Here is a 26308-nt window from a genome sequence, read left to right as displayed (position 1 = left end):
AGCAGTGAAAAAGATGGCAAGAAAAATCAAACACTCACTCAATCTGAACATCTTCTTCCGGATTCTTCTCAGGCTCCTTGTTTTGCTGTGCCTGTTTCTGCTGCTCCTGGCGGTTCTTCTTGGCCTTCTTCTTCTTTTTCTTCTTCTTGCTTTTAGACTGTGACAGACAAAAAGCTTCACAGTTGGGTAAGACAAACACGGGAGAGGTTGCTGCTGAAAGTGGCAAGCACATGAAGTCATTCATGCAAAACGCTGCACTACAGTGAAAGTTTCATTTGTAGTTCTCTTTACAACATGATTTGTCCCAGATAAAAGTTACAGACTCCTGCTGCGAATCACAGCGAAACTTGCTGAAGGGTGAAACAGCTTTTTCAGGACTTACTCTAAATCAGTTAACTTTACTTCCGTGCAAAATGTACATGTAACGTGACTAAATGAGATTTGAGTACTAAGCTGTATTTTCTGTATGCCATGTAATTTAATTGACTGTTATTTACATTGTGTGACGATCCAAAATAAAATGTTCTGTTTGTATCAATCAGACAATATATTTGTATTGCATTGTACCGTGTGTGTATGACTATGACTGGAAGCATGACAAAAATCACCTCTTTGCCAGCAGGTTTGACCGGAGTTTCCTTTTCCCCTTCTTCCTCTTCCATGACAGCATCATCCTCCCCTGGGAAATCCTCGTCTTCCTCTTCCACCTCTACTTCTCGGCTTTTCCTCTGACTCTCTGCAAAAGAATTGAACACAAATTTGAGTTTCAAAAGCACTGAGGAGTACAACAGTGTACATTGTTAATTTGTACCACTAAACGTCCTTGAGGACCTATAAACCTCCTTCCTCTGCAGAAAGAAAGAAAGACATCATTGCATTGAAAATCTGTTATCTTGTTTCTGCCGCCCCCCCCCCCCCTCCTTTCCTTTAATCAGAACAAAAGGTGGCAATGAAAAGAAGTTCATCAAGTTAACTCATTGTCTCCCAGGTACGGATATATCCGTACCCACTCATATGGCTCTATCTGACCAGGTACGAATATATCCGCTCAGACTGTTAGCTTCAGTCGCTTCCTGTAACATCCATTTAACGTCTGCATTCCAGCGTGTTGATACACAGTTACTACAATTCTGAGTGACCTGCTGCAGTACAGCTGGTCTCGGCTAAAAAAAACTTGGCCAACATAGCTGGGGTAGAAAGTGTTAAGTACCGAAAGTCAAGACTGACTAATTGGTATTTTTGTCCTAAGTTCTTGTGACTATTTGGGACATGAGGTGTTGATATGCGAAAGTCAAGGCAAATCAGTTAGAAAATGAACACCTGTTCAAACACAACAAACATAACACAGAAAGAAAGGAAGGAGTAAATTAAAGCAAGACAGAAATCAAGACAGTTTCCACCTTCATTTTCAGCATCCTCAGGATCTTCTGCGTCCAGCCCCATCTCCTGAGCGCGCACCGATTTGAACTCCAGAACTTTCTCCAGTGCCTGAGGCAGACGGATTTCACGGGGCCCAGGGGGACCTGAATGCTGTACGTAAAACATAAAATAACAAATGAGCCAAGCTTAGCCTGCAACAACATGTCTGTGACATTCACAAAGAAAACACAAACTTATTGCTAAATTTCAATATTTTGGAATTCCATGGTGATGCTATGATTGATGCAAGATTTGAATTCAAGGATTACGATTTCCACTCTGCAACAATGGCCTTTTCTTTCCATAAACTCAATGCTGATTCTCCTCACAAGTCAGACAGTTCCAGCAATATAGCAATATTTTGCCTGAAATCTTTTCCAGAACCACAAAAGGCATTCCATGGTTGGTTTCTCTTCTATTAGTTTCATTTATTTCCGGCACATTACCATAATTCCAGCTCAAGACATAGACACACGCATCGATGCACCTGCTTAAAAAAGGTGTTTGGAAAACAAGAGCATTACCTGTGGTGGCCTGGGCTCCATTCCTGGAGGTCCCTGTCCCCTGGGTCCATGCTGCATGGGGGGAGGCGGTCCTCCTCTGCCTGGTCCAGGTCTTCCCATCATACCCCTGCCTGGTGGTCCAAAGTTGCCCCCTTGGCCTCGGTCCATGTCCTTAGGACCACGGTCATCTCCCATAGGGCCTCGGTCCATCCCCATGTGTCCTCTATCCGGACCTCTATCCATCCCCATGCGTCCCCTGTCTGGACCACGATCCATCCCCATGTGTCCTCTATCCGGACCTCGATCCATTCCCATTGGTCCCCTGTCCGGGCCTCGGTCCATTCCCATTGGTCCTCTGTCCGGGCCTCGGTCGATTCCCATTGGTCCCCTGTCCGGGCCTCTGTCCATTCCCATGTGTCCCCTGTCGGGACCTCTATCCATCCCCATCGGACCTCTGTCCGGGCCTCGATCCATTCCCATTGGTCCTCGATCCATTCCCATCGGTCCTCTGTCAGGTCCACGGTCCATGGGTCCTCTTCGCATGTCGTGGTCCATCGGACCTCTGCGCATGTCGTGGTCCATAGGACCTCGTCTCATGTCCTGGTCTGGCCGCCTCATGTCCTGGTCCGGTCTCCTCATGTCAGGGTCACCTCTGCGCATGTCCTGGTCTCCCCGTCTCATGTCCTGGTCTATGGGCCCTCGCCTCATGTCTTGGTCCATGTGACCCATCCCCCTGCCGTCCATGTCGCTTCCAGGGCCTCCAGGGTGTGGCCCGCGATCCATGGGTGGCCCAGGTGGTCCACCCCTCATGCCGTGGTCCGGGCCCGGCCCCATGTGGGGCGGCATCCCCGAGGACTGAGACATGGGTGGCTGTGTTCCTGGCGGGCCCAGGTTTGGGTGAGAGACAGGGGGGCCGCCAGGGGGTGGGCCCTGCCCTGGGGGCGGTCCCTGGCCCGGCGGGAACATCATGTGGGGAGGCTGGCCCTGTTGCTGATTCTGCTGAGGCGGAGGTGGCCCCTGACCAGGCGGCATGTGTCCAGGCGCCATCACCTGCTGCATCTGACTGGGTGGGGGACCTCCTGGCTGAGGCTGGGACATGGGGGGTGGGGCTTGGGACATGGGGGGTGGAACCATGTGCATGGGCGGGGCAACTTGGGGTGGTTGGCCGCCTGGCATGCCCGGGTGAGATTGGGGTGGGGCGACCATGGGCTGGGAGGGAGGGGGCTGTGGAGGTCCGCCGCTCATGCTGGGCAGCATGTGAGGTGGAGCAGGGGGCCCTCCAGCTGAAAGCAGACACATTCAGGGGCATTAATATTTCCGTATGGACAGCAAGCTTTGAGAAATCACACAGTAAAGTAGTAACCAGTACCTTTCGCTGGGCTTTCTCTGCCTCCAACTATACAATGGGTCAGTGAAAAAGCGTGCAGGTAGATAAATCCAAAATTTTAATAGTAAATTTTTATTTGATTAATATACTTACCCAATTCACATATAGCAATTTACTTCAGTTTAGTGCTAGGACGCTGAAAACTACGCTCACCCTGGTAAGGGGGGGAAGTAACCCTAAAAATAGAACGGCCTTGACGGTCACATGACAACGTCAGGTCAAGGCTACCTCCCAGCCATGTTTGTGGTCATTCGCTCGAAGCGCCCTCTAATTTTTAGGGGAACTAAAGCGGGGCAGGCGGGAGGGACTTCACTATGTGAATTGGGCAAGTATATTAATCAAATGAAAATTTATTATTAAAATTTTCGATTAAATTACATATCTTATCCCAATTCACATATAGCAGATTGCTAATTAAGGTGGTGGGATGCTCACCTATGAGCTAGGCAACAATTGCCCTGCTGCTACCAACGCTGGTAGAGCCTTGGTACCGTCCTGCCGCGCACTGGAAATGTCGTGCAGGTAAAAGTTGATAAAAACATCCTCAGATCTCTAGTAGGCAGAATCAAGGACTTCAGACAATCTTCCTGACCTTAGCACAGCTAAGGAGGATGCCCAGGCTCTTGCCTCGTGCGTCCTCGCCGACGTTAGAGGGAGAACTGTCTGCCCCCCCCCCCCCCTTTCTTTCTGTGCCACCACTCATATGCCTGTCTGATCAGAGTTGAGATCCATTTAGAAAGAGTTACCTTAGATATGTCTTTATGCCGTGTTCAGAGATAGGAAAAGCAGCCTCTGCTGTTTAGCTCTGATAGGCTCCGTGCGAGACAGATAACTGGTAAGAGCCCGAACTGGGCAGTTAGACATATCGGGGTCCCCTGGAGCCAGAATTTTGTAAAGAGGAAGAATTCTGATTATGGGGGAAATTTGATCAGGCCTCTGGTTTTTGGCTAGAAATTCCGGCCTAAAACGTAAAGTGATAGAACCATCTTTTTCAAAAGCTATGTCTCTGGATGAGCCTGAGAGAGCATGAATTTCGCTACCTCTCCTTGCGGTGGCCAAAAGAACGAGCAAAAGTGTCTTACGAGTAAGATTAGCTAGACTAGCTGATTGCAATGGTTCAAAATCTTGCGATCTTAAGAATTCTAGAACAAGGAAGAGATCCCATGCAGGAACTGGGGCTCTGGTTCCAGCAAAACCTATTGACGCACCTTTTAGGACACTAGCAATAACGCCGCTGAGATTAATGTTGTGATCTAACTGCCTCAACGTAGCCGAAATAGCAGAACGCCTGACTCGAAGAGACGAGGGGGAGCTGCCCTGAGCTGCTAACCATGACAAGTGGTTAGCTACCTGCATAGAACGTGGGGATACAGAATTGACCTGATTCTCTGCACAACATTTAACCCAAGCCGTCCAATATGAAGCGTACACTGAGCTCGTAGAATCCCTGTGCGCTTTACGAACCAAATCAAAGGTACTTTCCGAGGCACCCGACCGGAGCAGGGATCTTCTCACAGTCTCCATGCGTGAAGGAGCAGGGACTGTGGGTTCTCATGCTGAATGCCGGTGCGTGGTTGCAGTAATTCTCCCTTTTCCAGGTTTAGAGGAATGGGAGGACCTTCTGCTAAGCGGAGGAGATCCGGAAACCAGTGCTGACTCGTCCACATCAGCGCGACCAGAACCAGGGATGGTTGCTCCAACTCTGCTTTCCTCAGCACTTTTCCGAGAAGTTGGAATGGTGGGAAAGCGTAAGCCGTGAGTCCTGTCCAGTCGACTTCCAGTGCATTCACTTTCCAGGCTTCCGGGTCCGGAAACGGGGATATGAACACTGGTAATCTCCTTGAAAACCGGGTTGCGAAAAGATTGACCATTGGTTTGTCCACCTGAACCCATAGCCACTGGAGAGCGTGGTGGGTGATCGTCCACTCCGTATGGAGTACTTTCGAGGATCGACTGAGAGAGTCTGCCAAAACATTCAGTTTCCCCGGCAGATGTTTTGCTGACAACCTTATCTGATGCTGGTGACACCACTTCAGAATTTGGCATGCCTTGAGAGACAGTGTGTGAGAGCGAGAATCGCCCTGCCTGTTGATGTAGACTGCAACTGTTGTATTGTCTGTATGAAGACAAACATGCTTGCCTGCCACCAGTGACAGAAAGCTCTGAAGACCGTGGGCTACAGCCTCTATCTCGAGAACATTGATGTGTGAGAGGGCTTGGCCTGTTGTCCACGTGCCTGGGGCTGTGTGGTGAGAGAGATGAGCACCCCAGCCTGATAGGGAAGCGTCTGTGAACAAATCCTCCTCTGGGGGAGGGGGAGTGATGAGAACTCCCTGTGAGACCCATGGTTTTAGCCACTGATCTGTGGTCTGCTGAAACCAGCTTTCTAGCTGAACCGAGACCTGCCATCCCTGGGAGGAGGGGTTCCAAACCGAACTCAAAGCTGCCTGAAACGGCCTCTTGTGCACTCCCCCAGAGGGACAAGTGTGGCCATGGATTCCATTTGACCAAGCACTGATGCCAGCACCTTGACCGGAGCTTGCTTCTGTGACGCTAAAGATTTCACTAGATTTTGCAGTTTGTCTATCCTCCTCTGTGAGGGGCGGACTGCCCAATCTACCGTATCGAACCTCATTCCCAGGTACGTGAAGGTCTGGGATGGCGTAAGTTCCGACTTGGCTTGGTTTACCGAGAAACCCAACTCGTTAGCCTGACACAGGATGAGCCGCGTATGGGCACTGCATGCTTCTCGATCCTGATTGAGGATAAGCCAGTCGTCGAGGTAAGCCCCGAGTCGTACGCCCTGCTGCCTGACTAGGGCGCACAGCTGGCGTACCACCATCGTGAAAATCCAAGGCGCAAGAGATAGGCCGAAGGGAAGGGCCTTGAATTGAAACACTCTCTCTCCCCACCGAAATCTCAGCCATTTCCGGTCTGATAAGTGCATGAGAATGTGAAAGTATGCGTCTGTCAGATCGATCAACGTCACCCAGTCTCCCGGCCTGAGTGCGTCTCTGACTGACGCTGGCGTCTCCATTGTGAACTTGATTTGTCTCAGAAATCTGTTCACAGGAGACAAGTCTAAAACTGGGCGCCTGCCCCCTGAAGCCTTGTGAGTCAAAAACTGCAAAAATCTCACACAAAAGCTAAGATACAGACGTGTGACCAGGGTTGGTATTGCCAAGAAGCAGTGGGCTAAAGAATAGCCCGAGTGTAAACCAAAACACGTCCCCAACCAACGTCGCTGAAGAGTAGAATGACTACAAACATGGCGGCGAGAGCACGCGTGAGCATAGCATGCTGGGAGGTAGCCTTGACCTGACGTTGTCATGTGACCGTCAAGGCCGTTCTATTTTTAGGGTTACTTCCCCACCTTACCAGGGTGAGCGTAGTTTTCAGCGTCCTAGCACTAAACTGAAGTAAATTGCTCAATGTGAATTGGGATAAGATATGTAATTTAATCAACCGTTTCTGTCAGGTTTTTTTAAACGTTGCTGCATCAGTGATACACCATATTCAACAATTGACCCCTAAAATCTATTTGGGTTTTGCAAAAACTCTTCTGCATTACTCATCCCCTTTTTTCCACTTTTCTATCTTCATTTATTTGTTACATGTACTTGGAAATAACCCCAAGGTGGGATTTAACTTTATCAAAAGTTTCAGTTAAACTCACGTTGTGGTGTTGAAGATGGTGGAACTTGCTGCTGCTGCTGCTGTTGTTGTTCCATCATCATACGTTTCTGCTGCTCAGAGCGCTGGGCCTCCAACAGGGCTAGCTGCTGCTGCTGCATCAACTGTAAAAAGAAATAAAACACTTGTCAGCATCACTGTCATGATTTTAAATGTATATGTCTTTGCCTCTTTTTGATGTTTCAGTTAACATAATTGCTTGTGTAATTGTCTGGTCAAAATACAAATTTTACATCAAAATGTTAACCGTTTCTTATGGATTTACTTATCTCTCAAACTACCTGATAAACAACATCCTGTTTACATCAAACATGTACCAGAAGGTATTTTCCCACTTATTCTTAGCAGCGTATCAGTGCAGGTGAATTCATATCAAAGTTAATAACGTTCGAAAGCAGGAAAATCTGCCTAGAGACTAAGTAACTGACTTTTTCAAGTATTGCAATGTCATTTGGACACCCAATACAGTCTGAAAATCAATAAAACCACCATGAAATCATCAGGAATTTTTGATTTTGGAATGGGAACTTTGATCCCTGCTTCGGCTTGACTCAGGTTGGGCAGCAAGCTTTTAGAAACCCCAGGTCTCCATCACCAAAGCACACAGAAAAGTAGCAACCAGTACCTTTTGTTGTGCTTCACGCTGTTTCTCTGCCTCCAGCATCTGCTGCTGCTGCAGCGCCTTCATCATCAGGTCTGTCTGCTGCGGCTGTGGGGGTGCCACAGCGATGGGTTGGGGTGGAGGCTGTATGGGTGGTTGTGTTGGTGGTGGTGCCACGGGCTGTGTCATCTGAGGTGGTGGTGGGGGTACCGGCTGCGTCATCTGTTAAGATAACATTTACCAATCATACACAGGGTTCAGCTTGGGAGAAAAAGAATGAGGGTCATCTGATTAGACATGGTAGAAGGCGTGAATCCTCAAGCAGGCTAGGGGATCTAGAAGCATGATCAAATTCTGCAACACCCCCCCCCCCCCCCCCCCCCCTCTCTTTGTTAATCATGTACTAGTGTTATAAAGGCCTATTACAATTTCTGAATCATTTTGTTTCCAACTAGCATTTGTACAGGGTGTCTGCTTTACATATGAAGAACAACATAAATACATCAACAAACTGAATTATAAGTAACCAAGAGGATTTTCTTGGACTGTATAAATGTTAAGAAAAGAAGACGCTAAAATTGTACAAACCTGCTGTTGTTGCTGCAGCAGTAACGACTGCTGGTAACCCAGAGCCTCTTTCTGGCGGTCACGTTCACTCTCCAACATCTGCTGTTGCAGCGCCACCTTGCGGGCCAACTCCTGGTCCAGGTTGGCCTTAGCGTCCCCATCGCCTGCAAAATCTGAGAAAGGGATTCCATGCAAGCACGATTTTCGCATATTTGACGCATTTGAAAACTCGCTGTTAATGAAATTGGAGGGCGTGTGGCATATGCACAAATAATTAGCTTCTTTTTCTCCAATACTGATCAGCCATCTTGCGAATACAACCTGTTCTAAAATCTAAAACAGCATCATACAGCGTGTGGTGATTTGAAAGATTTGGCTAATCACTGCTCGGCACAAGTACATCTCCTTTTTAATCAGGTGGACAAGACATGTGTTTCTCACCAAAGCGGATAGAAAGATAAGAGTTTGTGTGAATAGGTACTTCACAGTTGTGTGTGGAAAATACATCCATGTGACAAGCTATGGTATAAAAAAGCCAACGGGTAAATGATTTAATGAAATGTACATGTATATAATTTATAAGACAAAGCCAGTTCATTTTTTTTTTTAAACGTAGTCTTAAACTAGGAACAAAGTATCAAATCAGTAACATTAGCATTGCCACATCGCCCAGCGTCAACTGAGGACACAGTGAAAAGGCTTTTTTTCTTCTCACTTTGAGTGAAAAATAATTGGCATAATTGATGTTTGTGAGTCACAAATTATGTATCAAATGAAAAAGGAATGAATAAAGAAATGATTCAAAAACAAAGCTTACTGTATGAAATTAATAAAAGATGTGTTTTGGAATATTTTGAGTGTGAAAGTACGTGTTCGTCTTCACTGCCTCTCGCGGCCATTTTCGCGTCACTCTTAGCAGACGACCAGTTCATTTCAAACTGCTCGGAATACCGTAATTTTCATTGGAGGGCTGTGATATTTTGCAACCAATCAGAGAAAGCCTTACATCTTTCCCATACAAAAAAACGCGACCCACCGGAAGCTACATCTCCGTCAGCATGACGGTGAACATTACTCGTGTGAGTTTCACTAAAATTTGGTCTGAAAACTTCCATCGGCATACACGGTTCAAATGCAGTTTATAAAACATGAACTTCTGTTTCATTTAAGCCAAAAATCAAAAGAATCGAGCGAGAAATGACTTAATCCCAGCGATTATGCTGCGCAAAACTGGACCCGAAAAATGCGAAACTCGGCCGATCAAAAGCCTGAAGAGGTTGCGATCTCGGCTCGCTCAAAGCAAAGCGATTTCGAACTAAAATGACCATATCTCGCGAACTACTGCACCGATTTAAATAAAACAAATTGCTATGTGCTCAGAATTTTGATCTCTTTAAAATGGTGTGTTTCTTGTCATTCAACCATTAATTTCAAAATTTCATGTGTCATTGCTAGTAACATCTACTTTACTAAACACATAATCTAATGCAAAATCTTCAAAACAAATAAAGTTTTCTTTCAACTTACCTTCATCTTGTTCTGTAGGTGCCTAGATAAAAAAAAATAAAGAAGAAAAGATGAATCCATCTCATATAGTTTCTAAGCATTCACTTATTCAGTGGCGGTGAATAGACACTCTGTTCTTAAAAAACATAAATAAACTATAAATATAAGCCTGCTGTGATTCCCTGCTAAAACAATTGTTAAAATTTGTATTTATTTTACATTTAACTTTTAAGACAAAATCAAGTCTGCTTACATTATTTTCATGTGTGAGCTCTTAAAAATACAGAACGAGATTCAAATTACTCTAAATATTAATAAACTCTATTTCAAGGATACTTCCTCATTAACATTTCAGACAATAAAAAATAAATTAAAAAAAAGCACATTTTTTTAAAAGAGTGTGATCGAACACATTTATACAAACCTACAACTACAAGTGTGGGTGTGTGTGTGTGTACAAGGGTGTGCTTGTGCGCGCGTGTGCCTGTTTGTGACATTTTGCAATACTTACCGACATTTCAAGCTTGACCAGCTCTCTTGTTTCAACCTTGCAAACTCCCAACTGTCGACAATAAAAATCAAATATTGACAGAATCAGTGAATGTAAAAGGAATCAAACGATTATGACTTGTAAAATTAGTACTACTAGTAAGACTATGAGGTTCCTTTTCCACCAACAGAAAATGGCCATGGCCAAGGCTCGAGAACTGGCACTAACTGCAAACTCTAGAAACACTCAAACAGAGATCTCTTTTTCCGAGAACCGATGAGTCGTTCTAAAAGATACATGTTTTCAAGTTATACAAAGAACTGTGGTCTGACTTTATTTTCCAGAAAGGTTTTTAATTCTAGATATCAATTTCATACTAGGTTGTGGCTATATCCACGGGTCTGTGTCTCTAGTCCCCAAGCTATATCCACGTTACTGACGTCATCGTCGCACGAAAAGCCTCGCGTTGGCACTCTTATCAAGCACCATTTTGTTCTTACCACAAAACAATCAACTCTTTTGACAACCTGCAAACTAAACTGAAAGCCTTACAGGAGTGCACTAATGTGCAACTTTCAAAAAGTTCGTCGAGATCAAAAGCAATCATCAGGAGTATCGCACAAAATATAGATTCCTATTTTTCCCTTAACGGACACGTTGTCTCCGTAGCTCAGACGATAGTGATTTGCCAAACAGTCCGTGAGACCTCCAGTTCGAGCCTGGCCTCAGTCTTTTTTTTTTTTAAATTTGTTCACTTTTATTTTCCCCTCTTAACTTTCCTTTCTTTTATTTTGCTCTACTCTTCTTTTCTACAAAGCATTTCGTTGATAAAGCCGAGATTGCAACAAAAATGCACTCCTGCAATTTTCACCGGTCACAACGGTAGGACGGCAGCCGGCTTTGTTTACATTTTATCACATAAACACCCCTCTCCTCCCCTTCAAAGTGCTGCTGATCGAACTTTGGACCCTGTATTCCACTCATGGAGTCTTGAAGCCTGTGCTGCGACTACTGTCTTGTGTGTGGCGCACGTTAAATGTCAAAGCAGCACCGCCCTGATATGGCCCTTCGTGGTCGGCTGGGCGTTAAGCAAACAAACAAACAAACAAACAAACTCATGGAGTCTAACTCGTTATCTAAAAATAAAAGGGAATTTTGACTTTTAAAATTTGACAGCTGAAGTCAGTGAACTAAAGTGCCCAACCGAAAGCAGGAAAATATAAGGCGAGAGTAGCGTCCCTTGAGTACGATGACGTCAGTAACGTGGATATATAGCATCGAGTCTAGAGACACGGACCCGTGGATATATAGCCACAGCCTTCATACTAAGATTGAGTAATTTCAGAAAGAAAGACATTCATCATTTCGATAGCATTTATCATGAGCGACCGACAAAAGCGAGAGAATACAAAATGCAAATCGCTGGATCAGGTGTTAGTTACTGAGTTAACTCAGTACTGCAATGTCACTGTTACCACTGTCAAAGCATTTTGATGCAAAGCAGAGTTTTCTTTTGTCATAACTGAAAAATTATTACTTTGTTGGCATGTTAATCGTGTATGCATTGCAGTTGGTTGATAAATGCTGTTCCTAGACTAGTAGTAGTACTACATGTATTAGTAATTTGACATGCTTGGTAATGGTACTTTGGTTGGCAGACGCATTCACTTCAGTGATGACTGGCCGAGGGACTGTGGTGATTGACCTAGATGGTTGTTGCGATCTTAGATATTTGAAAAACCACTCAAAAGCTTTGGAATGAAGAAGAAGAGAATAAAATAAAAGAAGTACATGTAAGGGTTTAGTAAGAAAGAGAAAAGGCAACAAGAAACAGAAATAGAGAGTTACATTACATGAGGTACACTCTTTCCGCTGCAATTTAACACCTTATTCACAGTTCTACTTCTAAACAGTAAAAACTACTGGATATTCTTATATATTCGAGTCTTTCAGTCTGTGAGTGTGATATGTTTAGCCTATTTTTAGTGTACAGTTTATTCAGTTATTCTACTAACTACGACTACGATTACTGCGACACTTCATGACATTATTAGTAGCTCGGCTGCTTTGCCAATGCCATTTAGTGTTCCGTTCATCTCTAGGTAGACATTGCATTTACGGTTCATCGTGTTCTGTTGCACGTTGCTTACACAATGCACAATTCAGTAACCATACTCACATTGTCTCAATCACTACAATACACTCAATACAAGTCCGACGATCTTCGTACGCCGACTCAGCATGAGAAGTCCGCCATGTTGCTTTACCTTACCTCGGGTAAAATGTTCCCAAAACAGATGAATTCTTCATAAAGGAGCAAACAAATATTTTCGTTGACATTTGTGTTACACTCAAAGATGAAAGTATTTAGTTTCATTATTATAATTTACATTTGTAGTTAACTTCTTTCTGACGGGTCTTTCGAGAACATGGTAAAGGTGGCGGTCTGACTAACTACTGCACAACCACGCGCGATTCCGCGCGACCTCAAACTAAAGCATTTACATACACGTGTAATATCTTCACAGTATTTTCTCACGTTGCACCAAGTTTTAACCCATAGAAATGAAAAATAAGGGAATTGGTCTGTCTGTCTATCTGTCTGTCTGTCTGTCTGTCTGTCTGTCTCTCTCGAAATTATGATGTTCTGCACCGAGACAATACTCATTGTCTTGCAGAGTTGATGTACATTATTCAGACTTTAATTTGATTTGCTAATTTTTGCTTTGCACCTAGTCATAAACATTTATAAACTACAATGTTTCTATATAATGCGCTTATGTACATAAACTTATACTATTTCACTAATTATACTAGTTATTATAGTAGATTTAGTCCCTAAAGATCTTTAGGGTGAGGGCCAGATGCAAAAAAGTATACCTATGCTTATTCTGTTACCCTCGTAAAATAAAGAATTGTCCGGCATTGTCATTGTCTTTGTCATTGTCTCTCTCTCAGTCTCTCGAGTCTCTCTCAGTCTCAGTCTCTCCGAGTCTCTCTCGAGTCTCAGTCTCTCAGTCAGTCTCTCTCTCTCTCTCTCAGTCTCTCTCTCAGTCTCTCTCTCTCTCTCTCTCTCTCTCTCTCTCTCTCTCTCTCTCTCTCTCTCTCTCTCTCTCTCTCTCTCTCTCTCTCTCTCTTTCTCTCAGTCTCGACTCAGTCTCTCTCAGTCTCTCAGTCTTCACTGAATCGAGTCGTGACCGTCATGAAGGTTTGTGTTGAATGCCTTCCAAAGAAAAGGATCTCATTCTTCTTCATTTTCTGATGCTAATCATTCTAAAATACACACACACACACACACACACACACACACACACACACACACACACACACACACACACACACACACACACACACTCACTGACACACACACACACACACACTCGGCACTGGCCGCCGTGCACACCGTCTTTAGTTTGTGCGGGTCGCGTGTGTTCTAAAACCAAATCGGACATGGTCGGATGTGACAGAAATCCGGTGCTTTCACTTTTGCTCGCTATCTCTTCAAAAATGCATTACAACTCCCTTATTTTTCATTTATATTACATGTAAATGCTTTAGTTTGAGGTCGCGCGGCGGGATCGCGCGTGGTCACGCAGTAATTAGTCAGACCTGCAGGTGGCAAGGGACACAACTCTCAACGGGTCCGCCTAAACTACGCGCCAGCACGCGCTAGCACGCGCTAGCACGCGCCAGCACGCGCCAGCTTGAACCATAGCACTTATATACTTTATTTTTATATTTCTAGTTAGTTCATCGTCCATTCTCACATAATACAAAATTTCAAACTTCAATGATAAAAAATACGGAAGTTATGACGAGTTTAAGGAGAGCTAATGCACTACTCTCAAATCCGACGATTGTCGGACATGGAGCCACGGCCTTTGGATAGCTCTCCTATAACGCGTCTTAGCTATCGTAAATTTTATCACTGAAGTTTGAAATTTTGTATAATGTAAGAACTGACGATGAACTAACTAGAAATATAAAAATCAAGTATATAAGTGCTAAGACGCGTTATAGGAGAGCTATCCTAAGGCCGTGGCTCCATGTCCGACAATGTCGGATACGGAGTCATTCGTTCCAACAGTCAGTCGGATGCGGAGCCAGTCATTCCTCTGTGTGCCACGGTGTGTGTGTGTGTGAACGCTACCCGTTTGGCTGCTTATTCTGATTCGCAGCTGACCCCCCTGGGGCCGTTCCCCTATCCACCACCTGGGGACCCGCTCGGTTGGGGATGGAAGCCCCGACGATACACCCATGGACACGAGGTGCAAATGAGCATATCGCCATGTTCCGAGTAGCATATCAAAGTTAACTTGAAATAAATGACATTCTGCACTTTGCAGCACAGAACAATGGACATGTTCATTACTTCACAGGGCAAAGAAACAACATACTTTTCAGCATGTATTTATTTGGAAAAACTTGAAGTCTTGCGTCCTCACAGGATGAACAAGCCTTTTTAAGCCGAATGTTGTTGATATGCTACCGTTCTAGTAAAATTAATTTAAAAAAATGATTAAAAAATAAATTAAAATAAGTTGTATAGCATGGCAAAACAATCAAAAAGTGCAGGAGTTAGCTAGCTTTACCTCCCTTTATCTTGGTGTAGATGTAAAGAAGAGTGACTAGGATACGATTTCGATGAGTTGCAGGTTAGAAATCCTCTTTGTGAGGACGGCACTTACATACAGTGCATCGTTCGATGAAGGGTTAAGAACGAGACGTACAAAGAAACCCACGAAGATAACACCGAAGACATACACACAGTCGGCACAGTAACTAGACCAGAAGAGAGAGAGGAGATGTGTGTGTGTTAACTTTGTGTGTGTGTGTGTGGGGGTGGGGGTGGGGTGTGGTTGGTGTTATTTGTGAGAGATGGTGAAAGATAAAAAGGACACAGGTACAGAGACAAGAGGGAGAAAACAAAGATTTTTTTTTTGGGGGGGGGAGGAGGGGGGGGGGGGGGGGGGGGGTGAGCGCACTTAATGTGCATTAGTAATGAGAATAATAGTGATAATGATAATAATATTAATATTAATATTAATAATAATAATAATAATAATAATGATAAAATAATAATAATAATTATGCTCAAAAACTTCAAACCCTTTCCGACGAAAAAAAAACCCAACAACGCCCTTCTTTGACATAATGGCAAATACATGACTGACGTATCTTTCCATTGTTGCTGCTCAAATACTTCACTGAAAATAGTTGCCGACAGATCGCCACCGGCTTCGTGTTGTATAATTATAACTAATGCTGGTCCTAAGTTCTTTGAAGTTGAGACTATCCTAGCAGTTCTGCTATCATCCAACACAACCATCACCATTTTGATTTATGGAGCTGAAATTGTGTATAATTAAAGAATAAAGTAACATAAATGATACAGGTCAAGGCAGTGCCTGCTTCAAAGTGGTTGTGCAGTTGGTATGCATTAATGTCTGTATTCAGTCAATGTCGAAGTTTTGTCATAACTTCCGTAATTTTCATCATTGAAAATTGACATTTTGTATTATGTGAGAATGGACGATGATCTAACAAAAAATATAAAAATAAAGTATGTAAGTGCTATGGATCACACACACACACAGAGGAATGAGTGGCTCTGCATCCGACTGACTGTGTTCGAACGAATGACTCCGTATCCGACATTGTTTTTAATCACTGAAGTGTGAAATTTTGTATAATGTAAGAACTGACGATGGAATGACTGGAAACATACAGATAAATCATATAACAGCTATGAATCTCAGTAGCGTCCACTTAAAATTGGTAGTGCGCAGTTTTAGTCACTGCCGGATTTTGTCGGATTTGAGAGTAGCGCATTAGCTCGACTAAAACACGTCATAACTACTGAAATGTTCAACACTCAAGCTTGAAATTTTGTATTATGTAAGAATGGACAATGAACTATATAGACTATAAAAATAAATTATGTAAGTGTTATGGATCACTCTACTTCAAACTAGGCGCCAGCACGCGCCAGCTTGAACCATAGCACTTATATACTTTATTTTTATATTTCTAGTTAGTTCATCGTCCATTCTCACATAATACAAAATTTCAAACTTCAATGATGAAAAATACGGAAGTTATGACGAGTTTAAGGAGAGCTAATGCACTACTCTCAAATCCGACGATTTCCGCCATTGACTAAACAGCCTGCAAGCTACCACTTTGAAGTAGACGCTACCCGGTGATCCATAACACTTACATAATTTATTTTTATAGTCTATATAGTTAATTGTCCATTCTTACATAATACAAAATTTCAAGCTTGAGTGTTGAACATTTCAGTAGTTATGACGGGTTTTAGGCGAGCTAATGCGCTACTCTCAAATCCGACAAAATCCGGACTAAAACTGCGCGCTACCAAATTTAAGTGGACGCTACTGAGATTCATAGCTGTTATATAATTTATCTGTATGTTTCTAGTCATTCCATCGTCAGTTCTTACATTATACAAAATTTCAAACTTCAGTGATAAAATTTACGATAGCTAAGACGCGTTATCTATAGGAGAGCTATCCTAGCTAAGGCCGTGGCTCCATGTCCGACAATCGTCGGATTTGAGAGTAGTGCATTAGCTCTCCTTAAACTCGTCATAACTTCCGTATTTTTTATCATTGAAGTTTGAAATTTTGTATTATGTGAGAATGGACGATGAACTAACTAGAAATATAAAAATAAAGTATATAAGTGCTATGGTTCAAGCTGGCGCGTGCTGGCGCGTGCTAGCGCGTGCTAGCGCGTGCTGGCGCGTAGTTTAGTCGGACCGCTCTCAACCAACATGGCTGCCCGTGGAGCACGGCGAGGTGCCCGAGTGGTGAAAAAAGCAATTGAGAAAGTCAGTCACCCACCTCATATGAAGGTCACAATTCCCGCGGGACAGGCAGCAGCTGCTCCTCCTCTTGGTCCACAACTTGGACAGGTTGGTATTATACTACCGTTCAGACATGAGAACAAACTAAAACCGGTGACCTCCAAGTCTAGCAGACGCTGTTTTGGCCGTGTTTTGAGAAAAGCAATACCGTTTGCTTGTGTTCTGATTTTGCTATGATCAGAGTAGACCAACACATTTTTATCTGGCTATCTCCTGATATAATTCCGTGGAAATGACATCACATACTAAAAGAAGAGTGAAGATTTCAGATTTAATTACTGTGGCGACAAACTGCTCAGGAGGTTAGGTATGTAAGAAGATTGCCATTTTTCTGGATAAAAATTACCCAGAAGTGGATCAAAATTGTGGCTTTAGTTGTGTGTGTGTTTTTTTTTTATTGATAACTGTATGTAGCACTGTGTGTTGTGCTGTGCATTGCGAATATTGTCATGTGGTTTACTACTTCAGTACTTGCCACACTGTCACTGATCTTTGATATATATATACTTTGATGTCGGTCAGTCAGATAGATAATTGTTTTATATATATATTATCCTGTATTAGCACAGTGGATTGCTTAAAGCTTCAACATTTCAGTTATGTGATGCATATTCAGTGTTGTTCTCAGGTCCCAGTCTTTGGTCACTGCTAGTGCTATGGGAACAACACTGCATATAGTGCACTGTACATGTGACAGTCAGCAATATGATGCAGCACAAAAAACCTGTCTTGCACTCAATTTAAAAAGTCCAAGGATGTAGGGAAAAAAACAAGAACAAATTCAGGTCTGAGGATATATAGATAAAGGGATATGGTTGGGTTCTGTAGAAAAATAGATATTGGTACATGTAATAAAAAAAAAATTAATAAAGAAGCTCTTGTTAAAAAGAAGTACTGTTGTTACACTCCTGCCCCCTCCCACACTTCCTATTTTGTGCACTTACATAAAGTTTTAATTCTATGTTTCAGCGACAGATCCAGATTGCAGCATTTTGCAAGGAATTTAATGAGAAGACCGGCACCATCAGGCCTGGGATCCCTTTACCAACAAGTATTAAGGTTAATGTAAGTTGCTTTTCAGTATCTGTTGTCTTTTCATTTGATTTCTTTGTGAAACTTGACAGGATTTGTTAAATTAGTTCAGTAACAAAACCAAAAATTGTTTCACCTTGATTTAAAATATTACGATATATATATCCTTGCTGTTGTTGTTGCTGATTTCATACCGGTCAAAACAAAGAAATGCGTTTCAAATGTATAAAATGCCACTCTCTGCTATCTATTGCAGCCTGACAGAAGTTTTGATATGCACATCAACAACCCACCTGTCACATACTTCCTAAAGCAGGCTGCAGGTGTCAAAAAAGGAGCAATGAAACCAGGTATTCCTTTTTTTCAAACTGATGTGATGTTTAATCTGTTCAATTAGTTTTGTAAAAACTAAAATGATGTTCAGATCTTCTTTTTGTAGCCTTCTTCGATGAGCTAATATTTAATTCTAATTTGTTGGTGATTGATTGATTAAATTGGATGATCGATTAGTATTAGTTAGATATTATGCTTTCAGTAGATGTTTGATGGAAGCATGTTACAACTTTACTGGTAAACTAGAACTATAAGCTTGTTTGCTTGTTTATTGTTTGTTTGTTCTTTTTTAAAAACAAAATTCACATTCATTGATGGAAAAGAAAAACGATGAAAGGAATGCCAGGATTTGATTCCCAGGCCAAAAATGATGTGGCGAAGTGTTTTGAAAGCTTGTGTACAATTTTTTCTTGTTTTCAGGCCAAGAAATCTCTGGCAGGGTGTCTTTGAAACATGTCTACGAAATCGCCCAAATCAAGTCTCAGGACCCAGCCTTTGAGAACATTTCTCTCCAGGAAGTTTGTAAGCGTGTGATAGGCGTTGCTCACACATGTGGGATTGAGGTGGTGCCTCATTTGGAGGGAGAAACTTACGGCCAATTCTTGGTAGAAAGGAAAGAAATTATGGAACAGCAGGAGAAAGAATTGGAGGAAGCGCGGCAAGCCAAGATGTTACGATTGTAGAGTCTTGTCGGTTATGTGTGAAAGAATGTTTTCTGAGTAAACCGTTTGTGTTTGTGAGTGTTGTGCAAGGATATTGTGTTTGTTTGTTGCTGTAAATGAAATTATAGAATAAGCTGACATTTTACAAGTGTTGCATTTATTGTGGATGTAAACTGGAGATGCATTTTGGAATATATGATATGGAAATACAAAATTTCAGTTTTTCAGAAAACGCTGTAGTATTGCTCTAAAACTAGGTTTCGGACAAAGAAACCTGTATGTGCATGTCAGTAACTGGAAACTGGACATGTTCCTTGGAAGTTTCCTGGACATGCGAGACAGTGAATGCACAGATATTGCACCTATCGTGTGGCAATTTGGTCAATACATCTACATGCAAGGTGTTTGGTTTTTATGCTACTATTTGCAAAATGTGAGACAGTCTGTGTTTGAAAAATGTGTTCGGATCACTTTCAATTGTTGTAAATAAATCACTGACCAAAAATCCTTTTAGTCTCATACATGTGGTTTTGTAGTGTTTTGATTACCCATGCTCAACCTTCCAAATATGCCAAGCTACAGAAACCTCTCCCCTTTGGCTCAGAGCAAAAGGAAGAAAGAAAGAGTGTGTGTGCGCACCATGATCTTGTTATTTGTAAACAAAGGAAGATGTAAAGTATGATTGTTTTACCAATTCAAGCCAAGAGTCACACACTGCCATCAAATGTCAGAGAACAAATACATGAACAATTGCAGTTCCTCTTTCTCTCTCTCTCTCTCTCACACACACACACACACACACTAACCATTTGAACAAACAAGAATATGTTTGATTTTTAATCACCAACAGTTCAACAGCATTTGATGAAATGTATTTGCTGAAATCTGTACATAAGGAAAATGAGGGTGTGTAACTGATGGTTTCCAAGCACTGTACATTTATACATGTAATATACACAGTGATGAACAAACATGCTTCAACGTGTTGCATTCTGCCGCACAAGAATTAAAGTACAAGTATCATGATGTAAGATAAATACTTTTTCTATTGCACATTGCTACATAACGTAACATTCAGTCATTTTCTCACCACTCGTACTTTTAAGTAACTTGCATTTAATGATACTTTTACAAGGGATACTTGCTAAGTTAGTAGCTCTGAGAATTACCATTCGACAGATGTAAAACAAATCGCATTTCTTATTAACAAAGTGTGGTTGAAAGCGAAACTACCAAAGTTAACAAGATCAAAACATATCTACAATAATGCTTCTCTCCAAACACATTCCAAATGATGTGGGTTATGTTAAAGTGTGTGTGTGTGTGTGCTTTCATTTCACACATACATACATTAATAAGTGAAAAATAGATTGTCCATAATCCACATTGAAATTAACAAATACTTTGGGTGGTTAAATTTATTGCCTTTTGTGACTTTTCATTCCCAAATGGAACCAAAAGTAACTTTGATGAGAGAAGTGTATCTAATGACAAGCACTGACTTGCAACCATATTCTTTTCCAAGTGTCAAATGCATACGTACAAGACTTTGGCACTAAACAGTACCAGACTACACCTTAAACAAAACCACCAGCAAATCAGCTGAAAAACTAAGACACCACAATTCCAGCTGCAATTGCCACTAACAAACAATATATCTGCAATTAATACGCTCACATAAATTACTCGCACTCAGATTATATGCATCACAGCTGTTGAAATATCGGTGACAACCCATTCCGTCTACTTCATTCATACGCAAACATAATAGATGTATGCTTAAGGTGTTCAAATATAAACCAAAGGGGCCAATGATCCAGACATCTGAAGACCTGATTGTATGCATGCTGTTCCATTTAAAAATGCTGACACATTCCTTAAACATTCAAGAAACAAAAGAACAGCAGCTGTGGAAATATGAAACCACAACAGTGCCAACATATGTAGCAAACAATTTAATGTACATGTACATGTCTGCGCCGCACTTTTTGAGCATAAGTACAGTGGATTTTTCAATTGCGTCATACTACTGACATTTACCTACTCTTATTGTATGAATTGAATCAGAGACGCATTGTAAGCTTTTGATCTAGGCGTTACCACACCTTTTTCTTATTGACCCTTAGGCTGGTTGTCGCGACATATGTCGCGCTACTTTACGTATACTGTCACCTGGTTGTCACGACATATGTCGCGCTACTAGCGCAGTCTGTTTGGTCGGTTCCGATTACCTCCCATGGATGCGAAAACCTATATGACCGTTTTTCTTTATTTTTCTCTCTGTTAAATCACCAGTGGCTATGTAACATGTGTTACAGAATTGCACCAGTGTAAGGGTTAATATTCTAAACTTACTGTGAAAAATTCAAGGGTTTTGTCACCAATGCACAATTGAATACAAATAACAGCTCTGAGGTTGACAAAAGTAAACTGCACCATTCTCAGCATAAAGGCTTGTAACATTTTCTTTGCGCAGAAACCTCTAGCGCATCCTGGTGGTGGACCCATGACCTGAAGAGTACATGTATTGCACAAATTATGATCTACACTGAACCCCTCAACTGTTTATAAAGTATTTTGAATTTTATCAAAGCAAATACAGAATGTTTCGATAACTTACAATTGAATTAGGGTTGATATGGGAGGTTAGATGCTTAAAGAACACACCAGTACATAAGCCTAATAAATACTTAAAACTTGGATTTTCCAGCAAGCTACAGACATATTTCATGATATAGACTGTTCATACCATTAGACTTTGTGTAAATCCCACAATTCAGCTTCACAACATTGTGTTTGTGAGATTGTGATACACTAGTTGTTAATTACACAGAAAATGTGCTCATGTGCAACCTATTTCCAAAACTATGAACTCCCAACTCTATTTCACGGACTATTTACATTCAAGTTATCCATCATAAGTCTTTTTTTTTTTTTTAACTTGGCTTAGACTCTCATTTCAATATAGGTGAACATGTACCAAGAAAACTAATGTACACAGTGTAGTCAAACTTCTCAAAAAATGAATGTACATGTAACAAAGTTTTAAAAAATCTTTGAATTAGCGAAACCACAAAAAATGTAGCAAAAATGTTAACATTTAAGTCCTAAATTTAAAGCCCCAGGCATATTTTAAAAGCAAAAAGATTTCAACACTTGCAACTTGTATTACCGGACACCTTAAATCTGATGCAAAAACTAATGCAGCACCAAATGAGATAAATAAGAAAAGCATTTAACCATTACTACTGATGATTTTAAACTAAGAAAATGTATTGAACAAAAATACACATGCTTCAAGGCAAGTTGTTTATGTTTGTCTGTATTATTTCTGTCCTACCTTATCACCCTTTCTCTTTTTCAGGCTCTTTAGCCTTCAACTGTACTACATGATTTGATCATTTGTGAAAGGAAAGTCTGTGCTGATTTCACGATTGTTATTTACAAACAAACAAATTATCCTAGTTTTTTGGCCCCAAGTTTTAAGGCTCCTCCGCCTTTCTTTGCTTCTCGTTTTTCCTGAAGTTCTTTTTGGCGTTGCACTCGTTTTTCTTCTCGCTCCCTCTTCTTTCGATCTGCTTCAGACTCATCTGTACCTAAAAACACACACACAATGTAATTCAACAGGTCTAGATTTGTTTCTTAAATATTTTTTTCTTCATAAATATTGCAGGTTTAAATCAACTGCAAACTAGATCAACTAATGATTGGTCCATTTGCCATATCTTGATTTTTCTCTTCTCACATTCTCTTCACTCCTGCTCTCTCTTTCTTTTAAGTTATTCCTTTCTTTTCCAAACTTCACAGATTAATCCTAGTATCATTTCCATGTTGACATTTGATTTCCCATTTTCAACAGAGAAACTCACACACAAAATCACTTTTGTCTATACATTGATGCTCATCCCTCTTTCCCTCTGACAGCTCTGTCCAAACTCCACAATCTCTTTCTACAGTGTCATGTTACATGACAACCCTCTTCCATCCACTCATCCCTCCCCAAATTATTCCCCCTCTCTCCCTACTATCCCTCACTGCTCTCCGACCCCCATCCTGCAAACCCCATTAAATCTAACGTGCCACATACCAAGACTTGTCTCCATTACATCTCATCATGCTACATAGCAAAACCTCTCCCTGCTTTCCAGCCTCTCAACTCTCATCCGACCCCGAATTATTCGCCCTCTCTCCCTCCCACCCCTCCACTGCTAGCCAACCCCCACTAAACCGTAAAGTGCCACATAACAAGACTTGTCTCCATTTCATTATGCTACATAGCAAAACCTCTCAAGCCTCGCAACCCTACACCTCTTTCTCCAAGAAGTCGTTCCAACATCCATAGCTCCTCTTTTATTGCACTGCCCCATTACAAATAAAATCAGTAATTCCCACTTTTATCCTGTCAGCTGTTCTTCCTTCTCTGTCTATATTGTTATATTGTGCATTTTATATTTTGAATATTTTTGAAATACCACACATGTATCATCATCATCCCCCCCCCCCCCCCCCCCACACTTTTTCTTTTTTAAATTTGCTTTACTGTGTGTTTGTGCATCCCAAGGACAGATAGTAAGAAGAGGCCAAGCCTTAAATCTGAATCCATGTAAAATAAAGTTCAGGCTCAATCTCTCTCCGTATCAAAATCTCACCAGTGTCGACAGCTCCCCAGTCGTCACCGCCCCATCCGTCACCACCAGCGTCGTCCCAGCCACCTGCCCCTGACGCACTGCCCATGCCCTCTGGCTTCGTGCGCTCTTGTGTCGTCGATGATGATGCTGACGATGCTGTGGACCTGGCTGGACTGTCGCGGGACGGAGTGGAACGAGACGAGGTGGACTTCGGAGGCGTGGGACGGTTCTGTTTGGACTGTGGCTGTAGGATGAAAATAGTACAGTAAGTATTTCTGCTCAAATGTAAGAAAACTGGTAGATTTTACGAGGGTGACCAAGGTTTATGTTGTGAACGGCTGCCACTAAGTTGACAAAAGATTGTTCATGACCAGGTGCATTCCAATATAAACATGGAACACGAATATTTGCCAATGTGTCTTCTTTTGAAGCGATATCCTAGTAAACTGGTAGATTTTTAGAGGGTGACCAAGGCTTATGCTGTGAACGGTTTCACCCAATCTGCCACTAAGATGATAAAGGTTGTTCATGACAGAGTGCATTCTAATATAAGCTAGAAACACAAAAGTGTGCCCATGTGTCTTCAGTAGAAGTGTTGTCCTAGTTCTACTGTGACTTCACAAAAATTCAACCAGGGGGAGCAGGGGACAGAAAGAACAAGTCGCGTAAGGCAAAATTACTACATTTAGTCAAGCTGTGGAACTCACAGAATGAAACTGAACGTAGTCCGCCGCTAGTGCAAAAGGCAGTGAAAGTGACGAGCCTGTTTGGCGCGGCAGCGGTTGCGCTGTGCTTCATTGCACGCTTTACTGTACCTCTCTTCGTTTTAACTTTCTGAGCGTGTTTTTAATCCAAACATATCATATCTATATGTTTTTGGAATCAGGAACCGACAAGGAATAAGATGAAATAGTTTTTAAATCGATTTTGGAAATTTAATTTTGATCATAATTTTTATATTTTTAATTTTCAGAGATTGTTTTTAATCCAAATATAGCATATGTATTTGTTTTTGGAATCAGAAAATGACGAAGAATAAAATGAAATTGTTTTTGGATCGTTTAATAAAAAAATAATTTTAATTACAAGTTTCCGATTTTTAATGACCAAACTCACTCATTAGTTTTTAAGCCACCAAGCTGAAATGCAATACCAAACCCCGGCCTTCGTATTTATCGAAAAAATGAAAAAAACGTCCGGGGATATCATACCCAGGAACTCTCATGTCAAATTTCATAAAGATCGGCCCAGTAGTTTAGTCTGAATCGCTCTGCACACACACACACACACACACACATACACCACGACCCTTGTCTCGATTCCCCCCTCTATGTTAAAACATTTAGTCAAAACTTGACTAAATGTAAAAAAGAATGAGGTACAGACAGACTCTCTCTCCCTCCCACCTAAGCCCCTCCCCCACTGAACGTCTCACCTTTCTAGGGCTGGCTACAGACGAAAAGAATTCATCCTCTACGTCGTTGCTTCCCCAGTCATACTGACTGACAGGTGTCATCCCACTGTCTTCTGGCATGAAGTCATCTTCACCCCAGCTGTCAAAAGTGGCTGGTTTAGACTTGGCTAATAATGACATTCCTCCGGTAGCTTTTGGCTGTGACAAGGAAACAAAGGACAATAACTTAATAAGGATCAAATCCTCTTGAAGGATGAGAGCATTACAGAAGAACATTACAGTACATAAACACACCATACCTGGCACGTACATCCTCATATTGTTTACATCTCTTTCAGTTCTTCATCAAAAACATGTTCATTACCGTAAAAGAGATGACTGTGTCTCAGTGGGTTTTAAGTTTAAAGTAACAGACCTTGACAGTATTTCTCACTGCAAAAAATATAGCTTTCAGTTTTTTGTTTTGTTTCTTGCTTCAGACTTTGATGTTAATGGAAAATTTCTAAAGTAAATTTTCATTTGATTAATATACTTACCCAATTCTCATAAATGCATTGACTTCAGTCTCACATGCTAGATGTCGAAAAACCACTCAAATTACCTGCCCTTGGAAGGGTGGTAACCAAGCTAAAAAGAGACGCCATAGCCGTTCCTATGCACTGACCTTGCTCGGTTACCCATAACACCCTGCGCACCACGTGAGCGCCAGCATCCGGAATAATCATTCAAGACTACTCAAACACCCCAAGGATATTAAGTAGCGGGGATGGATGGGAGGGTATTAACTATGAGAATTAGGTAAGTATATTAATCAAATGAAAATTTACTCCAGAAATTTTCCATTAAATTACATATTCTTACTCCAATTCTCATAAATGCAGATTCCTCCTAAAGGTGGAGGGAACTTGAAACTTACTTATGTCCTTGAAAGAACCTGCCCTGCAGCGACCAAAGCCGGCAACGAACTGGAGCCGTCAAGCCGAGTGCAGGAGATATCCCGAAGATAAAAGCTGATGAACACATCATCAGATCTCCAGTAGGCCGTTTGCAAGACTTCGCCAAGGCGACCAGAATGCAAAACGGCGATAGAGGAAGCCCGAGCTCTGGACTCATGGACCCGTGCCGAGGACAGAGGGAGGACTGAACGCCCCCCCCCCCCCTTCTTGAGCGAGCCACCACTCATA

The 26308-nt window shown here is 42.0% G+C and overlaps 3 protein-coding genes across 4 annotated transcripts in view; 1 reads left to right on the top strand and 2 right to left on the bottom strand.

Annotated features, from left to right (window-relative positions):
* Positions 1 to 12489, bottom strand: part of LOC138953513 (splicing factor 3B subunit 2-like) — a 29235-nt gene extending 16746 nt beyond the window's left edge. Inside the window, exons 1-10 of one of the 2 annotated variants that reach the window (XM_070325348.1) lie at positions 12346 to 12489; positions 10188 to 10238; positions 9698 to 9719; positions 8192 to 8343; positions 7628 to 7825; positions 6986 to 7106; positions 1944 to 3205; positions 1401 to 1530; positions 609 to 736; positions 39 to 157 (exon numbers count right to left, since the gene is read on the bottom strand). In XM_070325348.1, the coding sequence (XP_070181449.1) occupies positions 39 to 157; positions 609 to 736; positions 1401 to 1530; positions 1944 to 3205; positions 6986 to 7106; positions 7628 to 7825; positions 8192 to 8343; positions 9698 to 9719; positions 10188 to 10193 (2138 nt within the window). In that variant the 5' untranslated portion in view covers positions 10194 to 10238; positions 12346 to 12489. The remainder of the gene's footprint in view (positions 1 to 38; positions 158 to 608; positions 737 to 1400; positions 1531 to 1943; positions 3206 to 6985; positions 7107 to 7627; positions 7826 to 8191; positions 8344 to 9697; positions 9720 to 10187; positions 10239 to 12345) is intronic. The other variant, XM_070325347.1, reaches the window with a different exon arrangement.
* Positions 12490 to 16931: 4442 nt separating this feature from the next.
* On the top strand, positions 16932 to 19589 carry LOC138953511 (large ribosomal subunit protein uL11m-like). Its single transcript, XM_070325344.1, has 4 exons — positions 16932 to 17103; positions 18025 to 18120; positions 18344 to 18437; positions 18841 to 19589. The coding sequence occupies exons 1-4, from the start codon at positions 16963 to 16965 to the stop codon at positions 19101 to 19103; spliced, it is 594 nt and encodes a 197-aa protein (XP_070181445.1). The 5' UTR covers positions 16932 to 16962; the 3' UTR covers positions 19104 to 19589.
* Positions 19590 to 19905: 316 nt separating this feature from the next.
* Positions 19906 to 25356, bottom strand: LOC138953510 (uncharacterized). Its single transcript, XM_070325343.1, has 3 exons — positions 25146 to 25356; positions 23732 to 23954; positions 19906 to 22678 (listed from the first exon to the last, which is right to left on the bottom strand). The coding sequence occupies exons 1-3, from the start codon at positions 25302 to 25304 to the stop codon at positions 22539 to 22541; spliced, it is 522 nt and encodes a 173-aa protein (XP_070181444.1). The 5' UTR covers positions 25305 to 25356; the 3' UTR covers positions 19906 to 22538.
* Between the last annotated feature and the right edge of the window lie 952 nt (positions 25357 to 26308).

This window comes from Littorina saxatilis, linkage group LG17 (genome assembly GCF_037325665.1).
Source record: "Littorina saxatilis isolate snail1 linkage group LG17, US_GU_Lsax_2.0, whole genome shotgun sequence".
NCBI lineage: Eukaryota > Metazoa > Mollusca > Gastropoda > Littorinimorpha > Littorinidae > Littorina > Littorina saxatilis.
Note: the sequence above shows the minus strand (reverse complement) of the source record. Positions and strands in the feature narration are given on the sequence as shown.